Raw genomic sequence first — 23,727 nt, forward strand, 5'->3', positions numbered from 1 at the left:
GACTTCGGTCATTTGAGATGTAATTAACTATAGGGGCTTGCCCTTATAGGGGGTTTTTCCGAACCCAGCTTAAAATAAATCCTATTTAATTTTTTGTATTAAATAGGGGAACTTGTCGGCAAATAAAACGGTTTCGCAGACCCAAACGGATGTCATATCTTTCTTAGTTTATTTGATCGAGCCTCACCCTCAAGTCTTGTGTTTATCCCTTGGGGTAGATACAGGATTTGAGGTTGAGTGCTCTTTCATTTAAACTATGGAAAATATGAGGTCAGTTTGATTTCATATTTTTCTAAAATTATATATATATACGTAAATTAAAAAGTCCTTCCGAAGCGGGCGACGGGATTTCGATTCCGGCGACCGACGGCTTCTTACGGGCGACCCCCAAACATTAAACTCTTTTCCCCTATTAAGCGCCGACAGATAATAATATTATTTGTTATCTACAACATAGAAATTAATTATGGAATAACATTCATAAGCTCTCATTAAATTTAAATGTTTATCACCGTTGTGAAGAAAATAGAAATGATCAAAAGACATGAAAACACTATTAAAAGTTCAATTTTATCCTGCATTTCACTAATCATATCACCAAATATGTCCACAATCTATTTATTTAATTTTGAACCATTTGAAAGCTCATATACTTTAAAAGTGCAACTATGCTCTTACTCAATCAAAGCAAACATTAAGAAAAAAATCTGATAAAAATTATTAAAGATCAAACAATCATAAAAGTTCTTTAAATCATGCATACAATATATCAACCTTAATTGTGCACCACATATAAAAAATAAATAAGAAATGAAAACAAGAAATTTTAGAAAGCAGAACTATCAAGAAGAACTTGCAACCCCAGGTAATCTAAAATAATAATCAATGAAATGTCAAAATAATGCTAGTCTTAAGAATGGTAGAAACATAACAATGTTCCTCTTTTCTATTGCTTAAGAATAAAAGAACAAGTTTAGATAGAGCAGCGATCAAACTCATAGTTTTCAGTCAACATAATAGGCATACTAAAAAATATATATGTTTCATATCACATAAATGGTGTAAACATTCATTAATATGAGCAAGTATCCCTTCCAATTTTCTTTCTTTTAATTTGTAGAATACATGATCAACTTCTTATCAAAGGGTTACAATGGTATGTATGTTAAAGAAAGATAATAATCACAAACAAAATGATTAGCTAATGGAATCAAGGAAGCAATGTTATAGATCCCCGCAAAAAGGTAATGAGTCAAGCAAAATGAATTGGAAGGTATTTAGAGTCAAATATAAAAGCATGTGTACCACATCACCTTCTCAACGCATGGCAATGGAATCAAATAACTAGCAATTTTGACAAACCAGCGCAAATAAATAGAGAAAAGTGTCAAAATAGCCTCCTGACATTTTGCATGGATCATTTTAGTCCCAGATTCTATATAAGTGTTGATTTAGTTCCCAAACACTTTTAATGGAGGCTAAAATAATCCTTCCTAGGATTATTTCACCCCATAGTAAAGGCGTATGAGGGCTAATTTAACATTTTTATAGAACCTAGGACAAATAGTCCCATATAAATAATTAAGAGACTATTTCGGTATCTTACTCAAATAAAATAGTATAAAAAATGCAAGTAGATATATAAACATGAATTAGCAAAAGATGTTGAACTTGTTTGAAAAAAAAACAACAGAACTGTAAAAAACAAGGCATTCCTTAAGATAACCTCTAGTACTTTGTTGAGGTGGAAATTGTACCTGCCTAGGTGGAATGCCTATAGTTTCAAAGACTTTCTCTTGAACCTTACGCTTATGAATTCTCAAACTGCCCCCACCAATCTATTGCATAAACATATGAAAAGACTTATATTAATATGATTCCATCTGATAACGGAGATAAAATATAAGAGCAGCAAATATAAATATTATTCCTGAAATCCGATAAAAAAATTACAATCAAAGGCATTGAAATATGAAATTGCAACAAACAACAACACAAACTCAACTAGGGGTAGATTCAGGGGTGGTGGTCGACGAGGGTTTGGAAGGTGGCGCAACGGTGGAAAAAGTGTTTGGCAAGCAAAAAACAACAAGGCGGTTGCTTCCCCAGTGTCAAACAGGAAACAAACAGCAGTGAGAGATGTGAGAGGATTTTTCGAGGTGATGGCAGCAAGGATGGAGGGCTGAAATGGTGAAGGCAGCAAAGAGGAAGGGCTGTACATCAGCGGCAGCAAAGGTAGTTGGCTGGAACAGCAATGGCAGGGAGGAGAAAAGGCTGGACCATAGGAAATCTGCAGAAAAACAGCAAACGGGCTATTGTCCGGGCGGCCAGAAGCGAGGAGAGAGGCGTGGCAACGAAGCAGGAGGGACATGGAAGGATATAGGGAGGATACACACCACCTGGAGACCAAGATACAGCCGAAGTACCACTGAAACCTTAAGATACCGCTTTTGAAGGGAAGAAGAGAAGTTGGTAGTTATCCCGATACAAAACACACAAAATTAAAAAACTAAAACACGGGAATCACATATATAAGCCCCAGAAAAATAGGATTGGATCTCCCTATGGGAAGGAGGGGCCAAACCCACGTGGAAGGGCTAGTCGCAGAAGTCTATCCAGCGGCTCCCTTCACATGGCTCCCCGGCTTCCTTGCGCGCCCATTTCACCATCTTAAAATTGACAAGGGCTCCAGAAATTGCAGTAGGAAAAATAAACCACCAAAAAAGGGCATTCATGCGCAAATTGATTTTTGTCCAAGTGAAGTCACACAAATTTGCATAAATGTCAAAAGGTAAAAAAGGGAGTAGACATATGGAGAAGGCTAACATAACCTAAAATTGACTAATTAACTCACTAAATAAATAAGAAAACATAATCGAATCTATTGTTAAATTTTGAAAATGAGGTCAAGCAATATATATATTTCAATACCTTCAATAAATTTAAATAAAAAAAATTGGGAAATTTACCTTGTAGCGCAAAATTTTTATGTATTTACATATCTCACACCTAAACTTTCATATTTACAAAGAACTTTGGTGCTTTAAATACAGTCATGAAAAATATAAATTTCACTTCTAAAATGTGGTAATAGTGTTATTTTTATGTGATATTAAAGAATTTGAGTGCTATGTTTGTAAATATGTAAGTTTAGGTGTGAGAAATGCAATACATAAGAATTGTGTGCTATGTAAATAAATGCCCCAAAAAAATTTTCATCCACTTGATTACTGATCAAAGATTCACAGTACATTGCAAGAAACATAATCTTTTATCATTAGACATTAGGGTAAAGAATTGCCTCAAATTTAGTTCAGAAAATATTTCATAAAATGATTAAGAGAAACTCAAGAAAGCAACCTTTCGAAACAGGAAACAGTCGCATCAAATTCTCAGGAATTTAAAAAAAGATGTTAATGTCCTTTGATGTAATGAACTAGGTGTGATAATTTCATAGCTCGGAGACCAAAAAAGCACATAAGGGATACCTCAATTCCATTGTAGACCATGTCATAGGCTAAAGCACGAGCTGAAGGAAGGTCATCCATGTCTTCAGGATTCGGGGCGGTAAATGGATGGTGAAGAGCCTGTATCTCAAAGAAGTATCAATCATAAAATTAGAAAGACGGATTTGCATATCAGTCATATCTAAAACCTATACTTTACATTTGACATTTATACCAGAAAAATCATTCACATCACATCAAAAATACCACTAATTTTAACTTCTAAAAAGGGAAATACATCTTTTCATGCATAAATAAGGTGACATATATTTAAGAATTGAAGTTTAAGGCCGCAAGAAACCAATCCAATCAAGCTTAATGTACACAATTCAAAATGAATTGGTCCAAGCGCACTTCAGGGATTGTTTGATTATTAAAATGGAGAAACTAAAGGCTGTGTTGGACTTTAATTTGAACCAAACAAATGATTGAATTCCAAAAATAAATGAATGTGTTAATTGGATGAATATTATATAATCATCATCAAGCAAGCAACAACTATTCTAGCCCAATTCACCAAGTCTGAATTGAGACGCAGTGGCAGTGTTGTAGTTTCAAAGAACCATACGGAATTTTGTGACTGAATAGGATAGTTTTAAAACGTGAAAAGTAATGTCAACAAAAATTTCCTTTTATTTATCTACTCCATTTCCTTCCTATTTCTATCACATTATATCTTCTAAGTTGTACACGCCAGTATATCTTAATTCTATTTTTTAACTACCTCGTCTTCAGAAAGTACTACTCTCAATATCTCCCAAATACAAGTATTTCTATTATTTTCAGTTTTACCAAACATTCATCTATGAATATCCTTTCTCTGACACTCATTTTGGTTTCAAATTTTTCTTCAAAATAATTGGACTTAATATAGTTTTAGTAAATTTATCGCTAAGTGTAAGGTCTCTTACTATATTCATGGCCATGTTATTTTGGTCTCTTATTATATTCATGCCCATGTCTATTATTTTCAGTTTTACTATATCCTTTCTCTGACACTCATTTTGGTTACATGGGCATGAATATAGTAAGAGACCTTACACTTAGCGATAAATTTACTAAAACTATATTAAGTCCAATTATTTTGAAGAAAAATTTGAAACCAAAATGAGTGTCAGAGAAAGGATATTCATAGATGAATGTTTGGTAAAACTGAAAATAATAGAAATACTTGTATTTGGGAGATATTGAGAGTAGTACTTTCTGAAGACGAGGTAGTTAAAAAATAGAATTAAGATATACTGGCGTGTACAACTTAGAAGATATAATGTGATAGAAATAGGAAGGAAATGGAGTAGATAAATAAAAGGAAATTTTTGTTGACATTACTTTTCACGTTTTAAAACTATCCTATTCAGTCACAAAATTCCGTATGGTTCTTTGAAACTACAACACTGCCACTGCGTCTCAATTCAGACTTGGTGAATTGGGCTAGAATAGTTGTTGCTTGCTTGATGATGATTATATAATATTCATCCAATTAATACATTCTAGGGAATAAATCAAATAAATAATAGCTCTAACTTCCAATTATTTTATCATTCATCATTACTAAAATTGAAATAATGGAAACCAGAATGGTCTTTTAAAAATATTTCATGCATGCATAACGAAGTATAAAGTTATTTAATTTCAACTGAAAATTCCTGGATGCATGAATTATCAGTAGTAGGAATAACCAATCAATTTTACTAAAAGTAGAAAAGATATTGCTTCAGGAAATATATGTCTTACATGACATAAACAGGCAGAAGTAACCAACAAAAAATGCTAATGATTCATTAAGGGAATAACATCCTTAAGGTAACCAACAACTCTTCTGTCGATAAACAGGCAGTACACCTTACTAATTTTAGAAAGCTCATGGATGGTCCACTGCGTTTATCAACAGATAAAGGATTTACATTTATCCAAAATAAAAATATACAATAAAGATGAATAATTGACCTCAAGTCTTTGTTCCTCAGAGTTCCACTCAAACATTGGAAAGTCCACTACCCAAAGAATTGAATGGGAGAACTGGCAAAAAAAAGAATCAATAAACAGAAGAGTTGTGGAAAAAGAAAAATATCAAATGAGAATTCTAGATATAAGTTCCTCCTTCATCCAACCCTTAACGAATATAATACATAAATAAAGCTTGACTACATTTTTAACATTGCCTTATTTGTAAATAACCCTTAGCAAATATCATAACATCAAACAAAAGAAACATTTTCAGTCTTATTTAACTGACATTAATTTATTTATTGTTACTAAAATATTTTAAAAAGTATCATAAACAAAAAGATATGTAAGTGAAAGTCAAGCATTTTAGTCAACAAATTAACAACATTGTGATTTGAATTTTCATAGTTAAAGACCTACAGTATCAATCAAACCCAATTCATTGGCTATGAACAATCTGAGCCTGTCAAGGATCTTGTTCACAGTAGCTTGATGGCCCACCGCAAACAAAATTAGATCTCCAGACTTAGCTGAAACAAGTCTCATCAATTGCTCCTTTTTTACCGGATCTAAGCTTGCAACTAAAGCAGGAAAGCCATCAAGCTCTCCTATAAAATTTTAGCACAAAAGAATAACCAACAATATACTTTGGAAGCAAGAAAAAATTTGAAGGTCAATTGTAGTACTAAAGTGAAATCAAATGGCAGAAGGATACCATCATCCAGGACCTTGAGGAAAGGTAAACCTTTAGCTCCAGCCTTTGTTGCCTCATTATATATATTACCCTTTTTGAGGGCTGTGTTTGATAATTTTTCCGCACCCAAAGGCACACATAATGCTTTGATAATCTCACCGTTCGTTATGGATTCTGCAAAAACTTGAAAATTACACCCTAAGAAAATGTCCGTGACCTGCATTTCCCACAAAAAAAATCTAATTAATAGATTATTTCTTAAATAAAATTAATGCTATACCCTATAAAAATGGCAAAAATCTCAATTCTATTTTTTCAAAAGAAAATAGCCAACCCACCAATATTCATTTTCAGTCGCCCTCTCGGATTTCTTCTAATAAAGCAATTCATGAATTTATACTTCCTAGTTTTGACACAACAATTTTAATATATTTGTTTTTCTCACACTCAATTTATATATTCGAATGTTCTTACAACATGAAATTCAGATCTTTGGAACATCGTTAGTCTAATTGCAGTTATATTAAATTTGTCTTTAAGCTCCTATGACATTATTTTATCATACAAAACTCCTGAGAATTTCTCTATTTAAGAAAACAGCCTTAACACTAGAAGTTTTATCCTCATTGATATCTTCATTTTTAAAAAATAGATCTAAGATAGTTAAATCTATCAAATATAGGTATCATCATATCTTCTAATAATATTATTAAATAATTATTATTAATACAATACCCATTAAAATAATAACATGCACTCAAAATATTTTTTACTAACTCAAAAACCTCAATTTTCTAAATATTTCCTCCATTATTTTAATTTTTAAAATATTTTAATGGATATTTCACCAATGAAAACTATAAAATTTAAAAAAGCATACATAAAAGCACCACACTTTAAGCACCATAACTTATATAAAATGATATAGATTCAATGTGATCCTTGATTAGAAACTCTTGGGTCACACAAAAACTACTTCAAATAATAACCAATGCTTCGTCATATATTTTTTTAATAATGTCAATATACATTTGACATACATTTTTAATTTATGCGTGCACCATATTAATTATTATGGTATTTGATCATGTGCTTCTCATAATCAATAAAAATCATATGAAAATCACTTCTTAGTTTTATATATTTACATAATATTTATCTTAATAAACATTGCTTAAATAATAAACTTTTTGGCAAGAAATAATATTCATTATCCAAAATTTCAGTAATTTTTAAGCCCATATTCAGCGACACTCTTACATAGCTTCATTATATAAATCATATGTTTAATTCCTCTATAGTTACACAATCTTGAGCATTATCTCTATTCTTATATATTGATATCAAAAAACTTTTTTCTATAAATTGCTATCATTTTAGTTTTCAAAATTCAACAGAAAAATTTTACTAACCATTTTTTAATGCAATATATTTCACATAACTCATCAAATTTCAAAAGGCATCTTATTTGGACTTGAAGCCTTATTTTTATATATTTTTTAGAGATAGTTCAGCTTCGCTTTCTTGGATCAATCAAATATATTTTCATTACATTGTTCATTATAATATTCCAAAATAATTTCTTTCTTAAGTCGCTCATTTACTAATCCCTCAAAATAATAATTTCTATCAGTCATTGATGTATTCACTTCATATAAAATCCTATTTTATTTTTAATGCATCTAACTTGATCAAAACTCTTAGATTCCTTATTGCTTGTTGTATTTATTCCAAATATCTCCATTATACTTCTTTAGTGTCAGGTTATTATATAGATCATCAAGACCAACTTTTCCATTATTCACTACTCCTTTACAATACTTCTATTTTATTATAATATTCAATTTTTATCACATTTTAAAAATGCATATAATTTTCTTAATAATTTAGTATACCTTCTCAATTCACCAAATCAACTTATTATTGTATAATCTCTTTCTGAACTATCTTCAATTTTCTACAATAATACTCATAAAAAACTAGCCATCTTATTCGACATCAAGTTTGACTTTACTAACGAATTTCAGTTTACATCACCAAACAATCCAAGCTGAAATGATGTAATGATGTCATGCAACTTGAGCCCACAATAAAAGGATGATCCATCATGTCACCAAAAGTAATATGCATATCCAAAATAAATTCAATCAGCATGTTCTAGCTCACAAGGTAACAGCGGCAACCTCCTTGAGTAGCAAATAATTAAAAATATATATTTTTATCTTTACAATGTAACTTGAATAGAATCACTCTCCCGTGTATGAAAATTAATAAACAAGAGTAATAAATTGGCATCCATGGGTGAGAAAAACAATGGGTTGTCATGTTAGGTTAATACAATTAGCGAGCATGAAAAAGCAACTGCTGAATAAATGGGTTGGACCAAGTTGACAAAGCTTGGGCATTGTCACCTATGTTTCCATCTCACGGCAACAGTTTAAATGAAATATGCAACTTAATTTTTTTTACCCAATTAATGAGCCTGTTAGTAAATGCTACATATGGTTTATGTTAAACACAATGCAAACTAGTCACATGGATTAATCTAGAAGCAGGTGCTAGCAAACTAGTCTGAATTCAAAGAAACACGTCTGTTTTATAGCACTTATAAACTGTTTTCAACTTATGTGACTGAGACAACTGCAAAGCCACCTACTCAATGCAGTGGTCATCCAGAACATCCTTCGGATTTGGCTCACCATGAAACTAGTTATTTATGTGTTGCTTTAGAAGTTATTTCATGAATTTGAATTTCAAGGTATTGGATGTCATTTGATTTGTTATTAAGGAGTCGAGTATCATTTCACTGCTATTTATTATTTATTTGCGTATTAGAAACATTTTTGTACTTTATCATAGGGGACCTTTCTATTCAAGAATATAGAGGCTATTCTTTAAGGATAGTGAATGGATCAGTATCCTTCCGCTGCTTGGAATTTTCTGCCAGTATTCTTCCTTTTGAAATTATGCTTCATAAGGCTATGTGAGATGGCTAATATCTGCCTTACACCCTTTGCATTCCGCTACCTCCACCACCTCCACCTCTATCATCCCCCTTTCTTTAGACATGCATCCAAACACACTCTCTACTGCTATTTCTAACCTAAGCAAGTATGGTACCTTCCAAGCCTTCCTATGCCTGTACGACGGCATATCACATTCGGTAATAGAAAATTCAATCCCGAGAACATAATTTGCCCTACCAAAACAAACTACAAGCCATTACCATAAATATTCATAAGGAAGCGTCCATAAGAAAAGGTCCAAAGCACATGTTGGAACTCACAGTTTTTAAATCAAGGTTAAACCGGAGGTCTGGCCGATCAGACCCATACCGACTCATAGCTTCCACATAAGTTAACTTTGGGAAAGGGTTTGGAAGTTCTATTCCGATCATCTCATGAAAAACCTGCCAAAACAAGGATTTTAACTAAAAATTATTTTAGAGGCGAGAATAAATAAGAAAAGTAGAGAAAAAACTCTATGACAAGAGCAAACATGTCTTATCAGGTCTTCATTAAGTTTTAAGATGTCTTCTAATGTTGTGAATGAGAACTCCATGTCAAGTTGTGTAAACTCGGGCTGCCTATCAGCTCTAAGATCTTCATCTCGAAAACATCTGCATAGAAAAGGAAATTTACATAAGCAGACCTCCTTCTTTTGCTGTTACAACAATCTCGGTGAAAACGACTCTCCACAAAAAAAATAAGAAAGTTAGATTGGCCTAAGCTTTTCCCATGCAAGATTACAGTTCAAATCTCTACCTCATATTTTTCTTTAAAATTTAAAATCATGCCTGCCCATCCCAAATGGTTCAGATAAGGCTAATGATGTCAAGTAATACTAATTGCAAAGACAAGTCAAGAATCAAAAACCGAATTCTGATTTGTAGGATGTAGATTAGCTCTATCGCAAGCTTGGTCGCTCATAAACTGATTTGTTAATAAAATTTTAGATTCATTCGATTAAAGGAAGAGACATTATGAGCTTCTCTTTGTAGGTGATTCATTTACAAAATAGTTCACCATTTGACTGCATTTTGCACCACTTATGTCAGAAACCAACAATAATGAAGAGAGCCATGGCCAAGAGTTCAAGTGACACTTTATGGCTGAAACCTTGACACATTGTGCCAGAATGGACATCACAGGCATGGGAAGTCAAAATGACCAAACTACAAAAGATATCATCAATATCATCTTTGGCAAACTTATCCAAGAAATTGAAGGGTTAGATGCGGCGGGCAACCTCTTTTTGGATTGATCGAGTATTTTTGGTTTAAGAAGCTCCAAATAGTGTAAAAAGGTGTGGGAGGCCAGGGTTTGGGTTTGGGTTTGGGTTTGGGTTTGGTCGGATAGATCTTCTAGAAGACCCAAGTTATGGGCCAGCCAAATAATGAAAACCTCAAAAATAAAAAATGCAGATCCGAATTTAGGCCACTCTTGTGGGAAACATAAAGAGCTCTAGGACTTGAATCTCTTAAAAACTTAAGGTCTATTTAGGATCATTTTCTGTTTTCTATTTTTTATTTTTGTTTTATTTTTTATTTTCTGTTTTTAGAAAACATGTTTGATACTGATATGATTTATGTTATTTTAAAAATAAAAAATATAGAATATGCTTGGTTGGGTATTTTTTTATTTTTTTAAGAAAAACTAAACTTTTTATAAAACAGTTAGGTCAAGGTGCGCTCTAGTATTAAGCTCTACCGCTCATGACATGTACAATGTCTTCTTTGCTTCACCCAGCATGAAGTATTACCTGTGGGCGAGTGACGGCTGGCGGGGGCCAATGGCAATGAGCAGTGGCCGCTGGTGGTGACTGATGACCTATGGCAGCGGCTAGTGAGGGCCATCGGCGGGGGGGAAGAGGCCGAGCTCCAAGTTGCGACTGCGACGGGTAACAACGGCGTTAGCGACGACTGGTAGGGGTCGACGGCGGCAACGACGACTAATAGAGGTCGGAGATCAGCAGCTAGCATGTGGCGTGTGGCGTGCATAGACGGGCAGCGGCCGGTGGCGGAGCCTCGCACAGGTAATGCTTCAAAAATATTTTTAAAACAACTATGTTTTTTTATGTTTTAAAAACAAACCTCATGTGTTTAAAAAAAAATTTAAAATATAAAACAAAAAAATGAATAAAGAAATGTTATTTTTGGGTTTGTTCTATTTTTAATTTTCAAAAATAAAAAACAGAAAGTGATCCCAATAAGACTCTTCAAAACAATAAATAAATGACAAAAAACATTAATAACACCAAGGGAAGACGGCGGTGTTGGGTGGTTGTTAGATGGTAGGTGGAGGGATAGATTGGATGTTGCGGGAACAGTGGACAGTTCGAAGGGCTAGCTAATAGTCCTGGAAGGCAGAACTGAGAGCCGGCGGTAGCAGGAAAGCAAGGGGAAGGGCAGCAGCAGCTGACTAGAAGGTTGGAGGTCAGGTGGCAGCAGGATGGGAAGGCAGAGAGGTGTTATAGCAGCAGGTAGGGTTGTTTTTTTTATTGTGACAGCAACATGGAAAGGGGCTTAGGCTGGAAACAGAAAAAAAGGGGACGAGATTTGGAAGAATAAATATCTCGACAGGGTCGAGCTACAGCCAAAGAACCACCCGGACCCTTTGAGACGATCACATGTCTGAGAGCCTCACATCTGCCCTTTTTCCGCGTCAGTCTCAAGGGGTTAGGAGACCTTCAACCTCATTCGTCGAAGCTTCTGCCTGTTTGTTTCTGGTGATGGAGTTGTCGTACTTCCCGGTGTTGAGGACTCTATGACTGCAGTCTGCAAATCTCCAAGATCCTGCTGGGGAATACACTGTCTTCCAAAACACCTAAGGATCTTTCCGAACTCGCAAGAAAACATCTGCATTGATCGAATCATCTGGGAGTCTACTACTGAGTTGAACTGCATGTCCTACCTCACGGTCAACCACAGTCGGCTTAATCAGATCTGAATTGGGGGTAACCTGAACCTTCCTGCATTGTGGTGGCGTTGTTGGTAAATTTACAACCCTGATATCCTAAAATGCCCTCTGTCGTATATGTTTCGTTTCTAGAGCTAGTGCCAATCCCATCATCTGTTATCGTCACCAAAACTGGTCCCACTAATGCGGATCTACTAGTAAGGGTTCTTGTGATCTCGAACTCCGCCGAAGGAAGTAGGATGATTTGCTTCCCATCCTTGAAATGAAATATGTCTTTCTAAATTCGTCGTGCTGAGTTCTCCGGTCAAACTGTCACAGTCTCCCCAACAAAAGGTGGCAAGCATCCACAGAGACCACATCACACCACACGTGATTTTGTAGTTGCCTCCCGATCGAATACTCCACTAGGCACCTCCGGTCAATGCTAACCCTGTTCTCCTTCGTTAGCCACGTCAGAGAATATGGTTCGGAGTGTCTCTGAGTCATAAGACTCAACTTCTCTGCATTTGCGTAGATGTCGCATTCTTACTGCTCCCTCCATCGATGATGAAACTGCATATATTCTCATTTACCACGCAGTGAATGGAGAATATATTGTGGCAAAGCCACTACGGACCCTTTATATCAAATAATAGAATCTGTCAAACCACAAGTGTCTCTCCTTCACTTGGTGGCAGATGGTACATCTCACCCTATTCCACAGCTTTCTCCTCATCGCTAACCACCTCCCCAGTGGCCTGCTCTGTAAAAGACACAACTCATCAACATCTAGAGTCAATATGCCCACATCTATGACATTTGAAATATTTTCTGGCAGAGACTGTAGCAGGCATGCTACTCTTTTAAGGCTTCTTCTCACTAGGAGTGGCTCTATCATTATCCCAACCAACTTTCTCAACTCCCTAAGGTGTGCTCCAACTGTCATCTCCGACTGTGGGTGGCTTCCTAACTGATGGTGGTTGTCTACTTTATTTTTGTTGTCTTTGCGCTGTCAGTGCTAACGTCTGGACATCCCCAAATGACTAATATGGTTGCAATTGCACCATATTGTTAATAGCGGGCTCTAGGCCCCCAAGGTACCAGGCTACAATGGGCTCATCTACCTCAATCAGCTTGCATTTCACCTGTAAATGGTCGAACTGAGCTATGAACTCTTCCACGAAAAGATCTAGTTGTTGTAGATTATGTAGCTTCAGAAACATGTCCTGGTGATAATGAGGTGGAAGATATTTCTTCCGCATGGTTTTCTTCATCTTCTCCCACTTGTCAATCTTACATTTGTCTTCTCTTTTCCTTTGTCTCTGTAAGTTCTTCCACCACAAGAAAGTAGTTTTCTTCAACTTGATGGAAACTAATTTGACCCTCTTATCATCTAGCACATCTTTATAATCGAAAATTTGTTCTACAGTATGTAGCCAATCAATAACTTCTTCTAGATCTATACCTCCCTCAAATTTTGGTAGTACACCTTGATTCCGTAATTTTAATGTCCTCCAACTGACGCCTCCTCTCTAAGCCTCCTCTGATACTGAATTTTGAAACGTCGTGGCCTTTTAGCTTCATTGTTGACATCCTCCCTTAGGAAGGCGTTGAAATTTTCATCCCTTATCCTTTTCAGCTTTCCCTATCACCATCGAGGTAAATCCTCCGAGGTGTCATCCTCAATGTCCGTCAATCTCCACTTAAGTCAGCGGTTTTCTCGTTGTATCTCTTCTCAGGTAGGCTTGGGCATGTGTCTCCAAGATGACATGATTAGGTTTTGGGATTTGTGGAAGTGAAAAGGGTATTTGGTGGTAGGAAAGAAAACTTTTTATTTATGGTAAATGCTAAGAAACGTAAAATAAAACTATGATTAGGCTAGCTCTGATACAAAATAATATCGGAGTTAGCCCAAACCACGATAGAAATGAGAATATTATTGCTTAAAATTCAAACAGTTACAACAAAACTCTTCAAAACATAAATAAATGACAAACAACACCTTGGCGGAGGATGGTGGTGTTGAGTGGTGGCTGGATAGTAGGTGGAGGGACTGGTTGGATGTTGTGGGTACAGTAGAGGGATGAAAGAGCTTGTCGGCAACCCAAGAGCCGACGGTAGCGGGAAGGCAGGGGGAATGGTGGTGGCAGTTGAGTGGAAGGGGAAGGCTAAAGGTCAAGCATAGCAGGCTAAGAAGCTGGAGAGGTGTTACAGCAGCAGATGGGGTTGTTGTTTGGGTTGCGGCGACAGCATGGACTGGGGGGCTTAGGCAGGCAGTAGGAAAATAGGGGAAGGGAGTTTAAAGTATAAAAATCTCGGTGGGATTGAGTTACAGCCGAAGAACCACCTGAGCCCTGGGAGACAGTCACCACCTTGAACGAGTTACAGCCGGATCACCACTTCGTCGTCAGATACATCCCTCGAAAGGGAGAAATGCCTCACAGACAGCAAATTGAAATTTGGAATAATCAAAATCTAACCGTAAGCAAGCAAAAAAACACAAAGATAAGCTAAGGATAGGAAGGGGAGGCCTTCCCCTTTGAGCGACAAACAAAAAAAATAGGGTTTTGATTAAGGATTGGTTGGTCGATCCAATTGGACCGGCTCTCTGTTGAATCGCACATTCAGCCCCCCTTGGAATTCTGCATCTAAGAGACTCGCATCCGCCATTTTTCCGTGTTTAAGAGCCCCACATTAGCCATACAAGAACCTAATCTAGAAAACAGCCCAAAACTATAAGCCTATGCCCAAGTATAAAACACCAATCTCACCAACGAATGAATTAATGGTTGGATAAAGCGGGAAACCAACTTTAGCAATATTACAATATACCAAATGTAATGGCTCTACTAAAAAGGGCCAAGTGGTTATATATTTCATGCTCATTACATGTTTGATGTGTGTTGTATGGCTATCTAGAGATATGGCTGCCATAATTTAGAAAATTTCATGGGTTGGCTTGCAAGGCCAACCCTATTTTTAATAAAAAGATGTAATGGTTCAGACAACACAATATGAGGTATTTAGCCCAAAACAACCTATACTGAACAAAACACACAACTTACCCATCTTAGTGTAACACTCTAGTGATAAACCATCTAAAAAATGTCCCATATGAGCACATTGATACCAAAGTTAACCCAAATCACAATCAAAACGAAAATATTATTGTTAACATTCAAATTGGTTATAGTAATGACTCTCTAAAATAAAAAATAGAAGACAACCAACAAAAAAGATAACCTAGAACGAGGGGGAAAGCGGTAAAAACCGGCTAGACAGCAGGTAGGTGGTGAATTGGACAGTTGCGGCAATCGCAGAAAGGTGGCTAGAGACAGGGGTAGGGTGTTAAGGCAGCAGGAGGGGGCAGGATATGGTTTCGTGGCAGTAGTTGTATGGTGGAGTAGGGTATGGCAACAATTGAGGGCGGGAAGGGCATAGGGTTACGGCACAACAATGAGGTAAAGGAATGGTTTTGCAGCCGTATGGTAGGTTGGTTGAAACGGGGAAGCAGCGGATGGAGTGGCAGAGTGTTTACGGCTAGAAAGGGGATTGAGGACGTGGACTGGAAAACAGGGAAGAGAGGGGATTTGGGGCTGCAGAGACAACAGGTCTGTCGACCTTGGGCGGCTACAGCAAATACAGCGACAGCAAAGCGAGATACAACCGGAGCACCACTCGTCCTTAAATATAGCTCTAGAAGGAAAAGGATGTCAGTGGCTATCCAAACAGAAACCTCAACAAAAATTGAACCCTAGCATAAGAAAATACATATAAACATTAATAGATAACTAAGGGGGGCCCCACTCACTTGAGATGCAATCTTAACCTCAAGCCAAGGGTTGGTAGGCTACTTGTGGTTACCCTGTGCTGATCCGGTTTAGCCCCAAGGTGAGCCCCGCGTCAGTCTCCCAGGGTTGAGGGGCCTTTAAACACATTAGTCGAATCTTCCATCGACATGTTGATGGTGACAAAGTTTCTTTAATCTCCCTGGATTGAAGGATCTTTGACTGCGGCCCTAGTGGCACCTAGATCCCACTGATGACTATGTCGTCCCCCAAAGCCACTGTCCATCTTGGTCTGATCTTCTAGGACTGCGTGTCTCGCATATACTGTTGAATCCTTCCAAAGTAGTCCAAGGTTGGCTCAACCTGATCTGAAGTGATGGAACCTGAACCTCTCCGAGAGGTGGTGGCCATGGTGGTAAGGTATCGACCGTGATGCCCTGTAATGCTATCTTGACTGTACCGTGCCTGGAGTCGGTGTCTCAATCCTATCATCCACTGTTTCCACCAAAACTCATCCCACTGATGTTGCTATGTTGAAATAGTGCATGTGATCTCGTGCTCCACCAAAGAGAGAACTATGTGTTTCCCATCTTTGGTGAAGGAATAGGTGTTTCTGAATCCGTTGTGTTAAGTCCTGAGGTCAAATTGACACGGTCTCCCCAATAAAGGTGGTAGGCATCCATTGAGACTACGTTGTACAACATCTACTCTTCTAGCTAGCCCCCAAATGAAAACCCCACTAGGCACCTACGATCAATATTGGCCTTGTTTTTCTTCCTCGGCAATGTCAGAGAATATGGTTGGGAGGACCTTTGAGTCATGAAACCCAAGTTCTCCGTAAAATGCATTTGCATTAATATATCAATAAGTACAAAAAGCTATGCACGTATGCATCGATGGAGTGCAAAAAAGAGACTTATCATCTACAAGTATAGTAAAAAGTTTTCTATTATCATCTACATGCAGCAAAACAAATAGATTAAGGGCACGCTTTGCACAAGAAAGAGCAACCCTATCACAATCGGGGGGCATAAGGAAAAATAAAACTTGCTTGAAGTTCAAAAGAAAGCAAAATTCGGGGCTTCATGTGGTAAGTGGTTCCAAGCCTCCATCTTCATGGTGGTCCGTAGGATGATATTAGCATTAGCATTCAATAATAATATCCTTACACTCAAGCATCCATGGCTGACATATGTCTTGGAAAGATTTGATAACCTGGAGCTCCACTTGGGCAGTATCCCAATGCTAGATGTAGTGTCCCATGGCAGCAAGAGCTACATCTTTGTGTAGAGGCAAAATTTCTCCACCATATGTGTAAAGGCTATATTCTAACTGCTCCCTTCATCGATGATGAGACTACATACCTTTCTGTCCATGGGGCAACGGGTGTAGAATATATCGTGACAAAGCCACTGTGAATCCCTCATAGCTTGGTCTGTAGGACCAATTGAACCACGAGCGCCTCTGCTTCATCTGGTGGAAGATAATATACCTCACCTGTTCCTCAGCTTTCTCATCGTCGCTAACCTCCTCCATTGTGCCCTGCTCGATAAGAGACCCAAGTCGGCTCATCAAACAGCTAGGGCAAGGTGCCTAAGTCAGTGACATCTGAAGCATTTTCTGGCAGGGGTTGTAGTAGGCGTGCTACTCTTCTCAGGTTTCTTCTCACTTGGGGTGGCTCTATCCTTATCCAAACCAGTTTGCTCAACTTCCTAAAGTGTACTCCTGCTGGTGTCTCCAACTCTAGAAGTGAAAGAGAGTGTATGCGACTAATTGATGGTGTAGGAAAATTAATTTTGAGTTGCTGATTTTTGAAAATCAGCAGGGATAAATTAGGGTTGGGTCAAAGTTTAGTTATGGTTTGGAAATAGGAAAGAAAAACTTTTTTTGGAGGCAACTTGGGCAAGGTTGGATGCTAGAAAACCCTAGGATAGGACTATGGCTAAGCAAGTTCTGATACCAAATGATACCGAGTTAACCCAAAACACATTCAAAACGGAAATATTATTGTTAAACTTCAAATAGGTTAAGATGACTCTCCAAAACAGGAAATAGATGACAACAAACACAAAAGATACCCTAGGATGAGAGCGAAGGCGGTAAACACTAGTTGGACATTAGGTGTGTGGTGGATTGGACAGTAGCGTCAGTCACAGGAAGGGTAGCTAGGGACAGGCTGGTGGTCGTTTACAGCAGGTTGAATGGTGTAGTGGTGAGCTAAGGCAGCGGGTGGGGGGGTTAAGGAAGAAGGTGGGGGCAAGATATGGCTTAACGGCAGCAGTTGTATGGTGGAGTAGGCTACGACAGCAATTGGGGGGCGAAAGGACAGAGAGTTTACGGGCGGAAAGGGATTGAGAACATGAACTAGATAAAGAGTGGTTTTGCAACAATCATTAGGTTGGTTGAGACTGCGAAGCAATAGTTGGAGTGGCAGAGGGTTTACGGCTGGGAAGGAGATTGGGAATGTGGACTGGAAAATAGGGAAGAGGGGGGATTTGGGGCTACATAAACAACATGTCTACCGTCCTTGGGCGGTTGCAACAAAAACAGCGAAGGCGGCAGCGGGGAAAAGGATGTGGGGGAGAAGAAAGTCGTGGATAATCATCAATTTGGAGCGAGATATAATTGGAGCACCACTCATCCTCGAATACAGGCCTAGAAGGGAAAATGATGATGTCAGCGGCTGTCCAAATAGAAACCACAGCAAAAACTGAACCCTAATACAATAAAATACATATAAATACTAGTAGATAACTAAAGGGGACCCCCCTCACTTGGGTGGCAACCCTAAACCCTAAACATCCTCGAATCAAGCCAAGGGCGGCTGCCCCTTGTGGTTACCCTGTTGAACCGATTCAACCACTAAGTGAGCTTTGCGTCACACACACAACTATTAAGTTTTCATTGAAACTAAACCTGGTAAAACAAAAAGTTCCACCCATATTAGGTCTAATTATTTATTTACATAGTCCAATTACCCGACCACCAATTTTTATATGGATTTGATTAATTTGTGCCCTCATTTTTTGATAGAATCTAGTCATCCCAAAAACCAATCAAAAGTCACTGCTTACTTGGAACTTAGTCCCACTGATTACTCCCCATCCCTTTAATTGAACCTTCCTCTTTCAATTCAAGCAGTCACACCAAATCAATAGTGATTAGTAATAATAATCATTTGTTGTTGAATTGGAAAAAAAATGAGGAACAAACCATGTATTGTGACAATGATTCAAACACAGGTGGCCTTGGGAATCCAATAAGAGATAAATTGAACTAGCTTAGAATCTAAGCCTCAAACTAAGATGTACCAATAAATGAAAATATTAGAAAGAACAATTCATAAGTTGTTATCATAAGCATCATCATCATCATCATAGACATATAATCAAATAAACAAGAAAATAAAAAAGAACCAAATTGGCATCAAAGCAAAAACTATTATTGGGTTTGTCCTAACGCTCAAATCATGCACTTTCAATGAACTTCCAAATTTTCAACACAAATTTAATATCCTCAACTTTGTTACCTTATCTCCACTCTTTTTTCTAGAAATTTTGAGCATTGAATTGCTAAGTAAGCACACACCTATATGCCCTAACCTAAAAAATGTGGCCTTTTGTGAGGAATGGAGCTCTCTACTACTAAGTCATCGAATGAGTAGCAGCAAAGCTCCAATAGCCATCTAAGAAGAAAAGGAGAAGATATCTGATAGGATTATAAGATTCTCCATAGATATTAGGACAAAACAAATATTTTATTTCTCCAAAGCCAGTAATACAATCACAAACATATAAAATAAAAGATAAACACCTACAATTCAAGAAGTAGGCAATCTCTCTCAATTCTACATGTAGGAAATCTCTCCCAAACCCTAACCCTAAACATATTAACCGCATTTACACTAAACAATAATACATGACAAAAGATTAAATTGCTCTCAGATGCACAAAATTTAAAATTACCCTTAGGCTAGGCACCGATGTAACAATACTCATTTCCCAAAAGACAAATTGTCTTCAAGTTGGGAAAAAGGGAGAGTGTCCCTACTGCATCTGTTTTTTCATCCTCTGTCTCCTCGTCACACATTGTGAAAATCTACAATGTTCAAACTTTGCAAGTGTCCTAGGAAAAACTTCTCATCATAGCGAAAACATAACCCATTTGCTCACTTCTCCTAAACCTGTCTCTATAAGGTGCTTGAGGATCGTCACCAATAAATTTTGTCCTATGAAAATTCTCCCTGGACTTCCACCACTTGAGTTTTTGGTATTGTTGTGGTTGTAGCAGTTTGATATGGTGCTCCACCTATGTTGTTCTTATTATCCTGTTTCATTGTGTTTTTATCTTCAATCAACTATGCTAATTTTGTACTTTCCCCCAATCCTCGCAATGTCAGCAGGTGAAATGATGCTAGAGTTTTTAGCTTCAACATTTTCATGGAGTTGCCTTCCAACACTTCTTCTAATAACACTATCAAACAGTAAGATGGCATCTTAAATTTCTCTCTATGCTCCATGACAAATCATTTCTGACCCAAAGTAAAAATTTGCTCATGTAAATCCTCTTCCCATGTGGTTATTAAGTTTTACACCAATCAATCATTGAATTCTTCCCATGTTCAAATTGGTTGATGTTGTTCTCTCCATTGATACCACTAGAGCCTTTCGTTTCAAAAACAAAGCCGGTGCCATAAATTTTCCTTCCTCAATCAGCCCATTAATATTAAAACATCTCTCCACATGATAAATACAACTATGAGCATCCTCTCGTCGAAAGATCAGCATCTTAGAGTTTGTTTGGGGCAGCTGCAGCTTATTGAATAATCTGCTGATACGCTGATTAAATAATAATCTGTTGATAAGCTAGGTGTGATGACTATTACAAATTTTTATTTTTTTGGAAAAGCCAGAACATAGCCAGAAAGTTCCCACCGCACCTAGATAGGTGCGATGTGAAACGATGTTTTCGGCTTTTTGAAAACGCATAAACTGCCAAAACACAGTTTACTCAAACAGATCAGGTGTGTTTTCAGTGCGTCACCGCACCATATAAGCTGCCCTAAACGGACCCTTAAGCTTCCTTATGGTTGACCCTCCTCACCAATTTGTTGGACCAAAGTTCATTTCACTCATAAAGTGGGGGTTGAATTCACTTGCTATATTGATTTCTATTCTTCCAAAAGTCTAGCTCGCATCATAATCAGCTCGCCTGTCTTCATATGCTCCTGAATTTCCTTCCACCCGAAAATTATTGTAACAAAAGGCACTGGCGCTGTCGGATACAACCCTCGATCGGGGTTCCACCTACCAAAGTTCCCCGTTCTAGGCCAAAATGTTTCAAATTGATCTCCTCCAAACCTGAATTGCATGCCATCCCATTTTGCTTATTGATGCTCGTTCCCACTGTTTGAATGACACGTTATTCCTTCCAAGTGTTGTCTCTTAAGTCAGTTTCTAAATCCTTCGCTGGATCCCCCAATAGGTTGTGGCAGGTTTGTGTGGGACTCCACAATCTTCTTTATCATTTCTTCTAAGACTATGAAACTCCCCTTCATGGCTAAAAAATGCTCCTCCATTTCATATATGATGAGTCACCTCTTCCTCTATTTTTTTCTCCAAATAATCTATTTTCCTGGCCGTCATTATTTCAAAACTCCTCTATGCTGGAATTGATATATTCAAAAAAATTTTACATGATTTTGGCATGCACGAAACTCTAGCGTCGTGATCCCTGAATTCTAGTATGTGGTTTGGCGCAAAACTATTGGAAGCCGTGCAAAACTCCGAAAGCAACGATCTGAATTCATGTATGCAAGTTCAACACTAGAAATCCTGTTGTTGGGCTCTCGCTATCCGGATTCCAATCGGTCACAAATCCTGATGGTGAGTTTCTGTCACAAGCAGTGCGGATCTCTTTTACGCTGCAATCTTTATCACATATTTTGATCAAGAATGGCGCAAAGCTCCTGTACACTGTAATCCGTTTCCGTCTGCACCTCGCGAAAGATAAGAGTTTCATGTTTGTATACGTTGATCCCGACCACAACATCTCAGACATGCCTTCTTGTACGCATGTCAATCCATTGCTTCCTATATGCACGTCGATCCTATTGTTGGCTTCGCAGCTAGAAAAAAAACATGAATGTATTATGAGATCTCGATTTGTTGTCCAGCAAGCCAAATCGAGATTGATCGTCACTAAAAGCTGCGATCTGAGGTGACCTTCTTCGCTAGCTCTTACCTACGACCCCGTCGTCATTTATGTAGGCTCGATCGTGACTGTAGTTTCACTGTTGTAGTGATAAGTCAAATGTATCCTTTTGCCAAGATCACGTCGTTGTTTTCCCAAGATTGGTGACTGTATCGGGAGATTTGGTCACTAAATTCGGTCACAGCCTGTACGCCGTAATCTGGATGTTGGCTTCCCAAAATAGAATGATCTGATACGACTTGATAGGATCCTCCGTAGAAATTAATGAAAAACAAATATTTTATTTCTCCAAAGCTAATAATAGAGGATAAACACTTATAAATTGAGAGGTAAAAAATCTCACCCAACCCTAACTCTAAACATATTAGTCATATTTATACTAAATCGTAATAAATATCAAAAAAACTTAATTGCCCTTAGGTGCACAAAAGAAAAAATTTCTCTTAGGCTAAGCACTAGCATACGTATCTTTCACAATCCCTCTTCGCAAATATGAAATTAGTATACATAAACAAGTAGCCTTCAAAAATTCTACTTCAAATGCTTCCTCAAATACACATACTATTTTGAAAAATTGGGCAAGATAGCATCATTAACATCAATTTTTTTCATCACGTATTATTTATATATTTTGTTTTTATTTTAAGAATATAAGATACTTTTGGGTTCTTTATAAAAAAGATTTTTCCTTACCCCAAAACTCAAGTCTACTTTCCAACCTAGCTCCATGTTATGGATGACGCAGAAGCTATTTAGCCTTCATTTTTCGTCATGATCACAAATACTAGATAATCAGGTTCAAAAATCTAAGGATACAAAAGGGGAGACAAGACGATGGCAGCTAAAATGATGCCCTAGGACAAAGGAACAGAGATAAGAAAATGAACTAGATTATCGGCTTCGCCAAGCTCCTCTTCAATACCTACCCAATCTAATTCTTAGAGACTCTCCTGCATTACATGCCTTTCCATTTGAAGCAGCAACCAAGGGGTCCTTGGTTGTGACAATAGTGTTAAGCGGCACCGGAAGCTAAAGATGACATTTTTTTGCCGGAATATTCCAATGAAAATTTCTCAACCTCAACAGAGCTCAAGGTCTGACTCAATGCTCCTTTAAAATCTTGAGAGCTCATATCCAATAGACAGTGAAAACATGTTTTTAAAATAATGAATAAACAAAACAAACAAATTTTTCTTTAAAGTTAGAATAGGAAACAAAAATAAAATAAAGTTTAAGGAAAAAGAAATGCAAAACTTTAATGCCAAACAAACCTTAAGCAAACAAGATTTTGCATATCATCTATTTCCTTATTATTTTGATGAAACATTAAAATGGAGGTTGCGCAAGCAAATGTAAGATACAAATACCTCGCTATCTGAAAATATCTCCTGAATCCTCCGATCATGCACATTTGTTTAAACAATTGTGGACTTTGAGGTAATGCATAAAAAGTTCCTGGCTTTAAGGACAATGATAGAAAAAACCCACTAAGAGAACAAAAGAAAGCAATGTTTAAAACTTGTAAGAAAGTATTTAACATAGTTATTTTAAATTCTGAAATATTTACTTGGTGGGATAAGATCTAAGATATCAACAAAAACATGAAGAAAACACCAAGATAAAATTAAATTCTTCCCTTAAATACTATAGAAATAGCCTATATTGGTGGAATAGGTTTTTCT

The 23,727-nt window shown here is 37.2% G+C and overlaps 1 protein-coding gene across 4 annotated transcripts in view; it reads right to left on the minus strand.

The window, feature by feature from the left end:
• LOC110020671 (aspartate--tRNA ligase, chloroplastic/mitochondrial) overlaps positions 1-23,727 on the minus strand; it is a 66,730-nt gene that overhangs the window by 26,269 nt on the left and 16,734 nt on the right. For all 4 annotated transcript variants that reach the window (XR_002293552.1, XR_002293550.1, XR_002293551.1 and 1 more), the window contains exons 6-13: positions 23,413-23,504; positions 9,646-9,766; positions 9,434-9,556; positions 6,169-6,364; positions 5,874-6,061; positions 5,454-5,525; positions 3,489-3,587; positions 1,758-1,838 (exon numbers count right to left, since the gene is read on the minus strand). Coding sequence is in view for 1 of the 4 variants with exons in the window: in XM_020718853.1 (XP_020574512.1) it covers positions 1,758-1,838; positions 3,489-3,587; positions 5,454-5,525; positions 5,874-6,061; positions 6,169-6,364; positions 9,434-9,556; positions 9,646-9,766; positions 23,413-23,504 (972 nt within the window). In the remaining 3 variants the exon portion in view is untranslated. The remainder of the gene's footprint in view (positions 1-1,757; positions 1,839-3,488; positions 3,588-5,453; positions 5,526-5,873; positions 6,062-6,168; positions 6,365-9,433; positions 9,557-9,645; positions 9,767-23,412; positions 23,505-23,727) is intronic.

This window comes from Phalaenopsis equestris, unplaced genomic scaffold (genome assembly GCF_001263595.1).
Source record: "Phalaenopsis equestris unplaced genomic scaffold, ASM126359v1 Scaffold000107, whole genome shotgun sequence".
Taxonomy (NCBI): domain Eukaryota; kingdom Viridiplantae; phylum Streptophyta; class Magnoliopsida; order Asparagales; family Orchidaceae; genus Phalaenopsis; species Phalaenopsis equestris.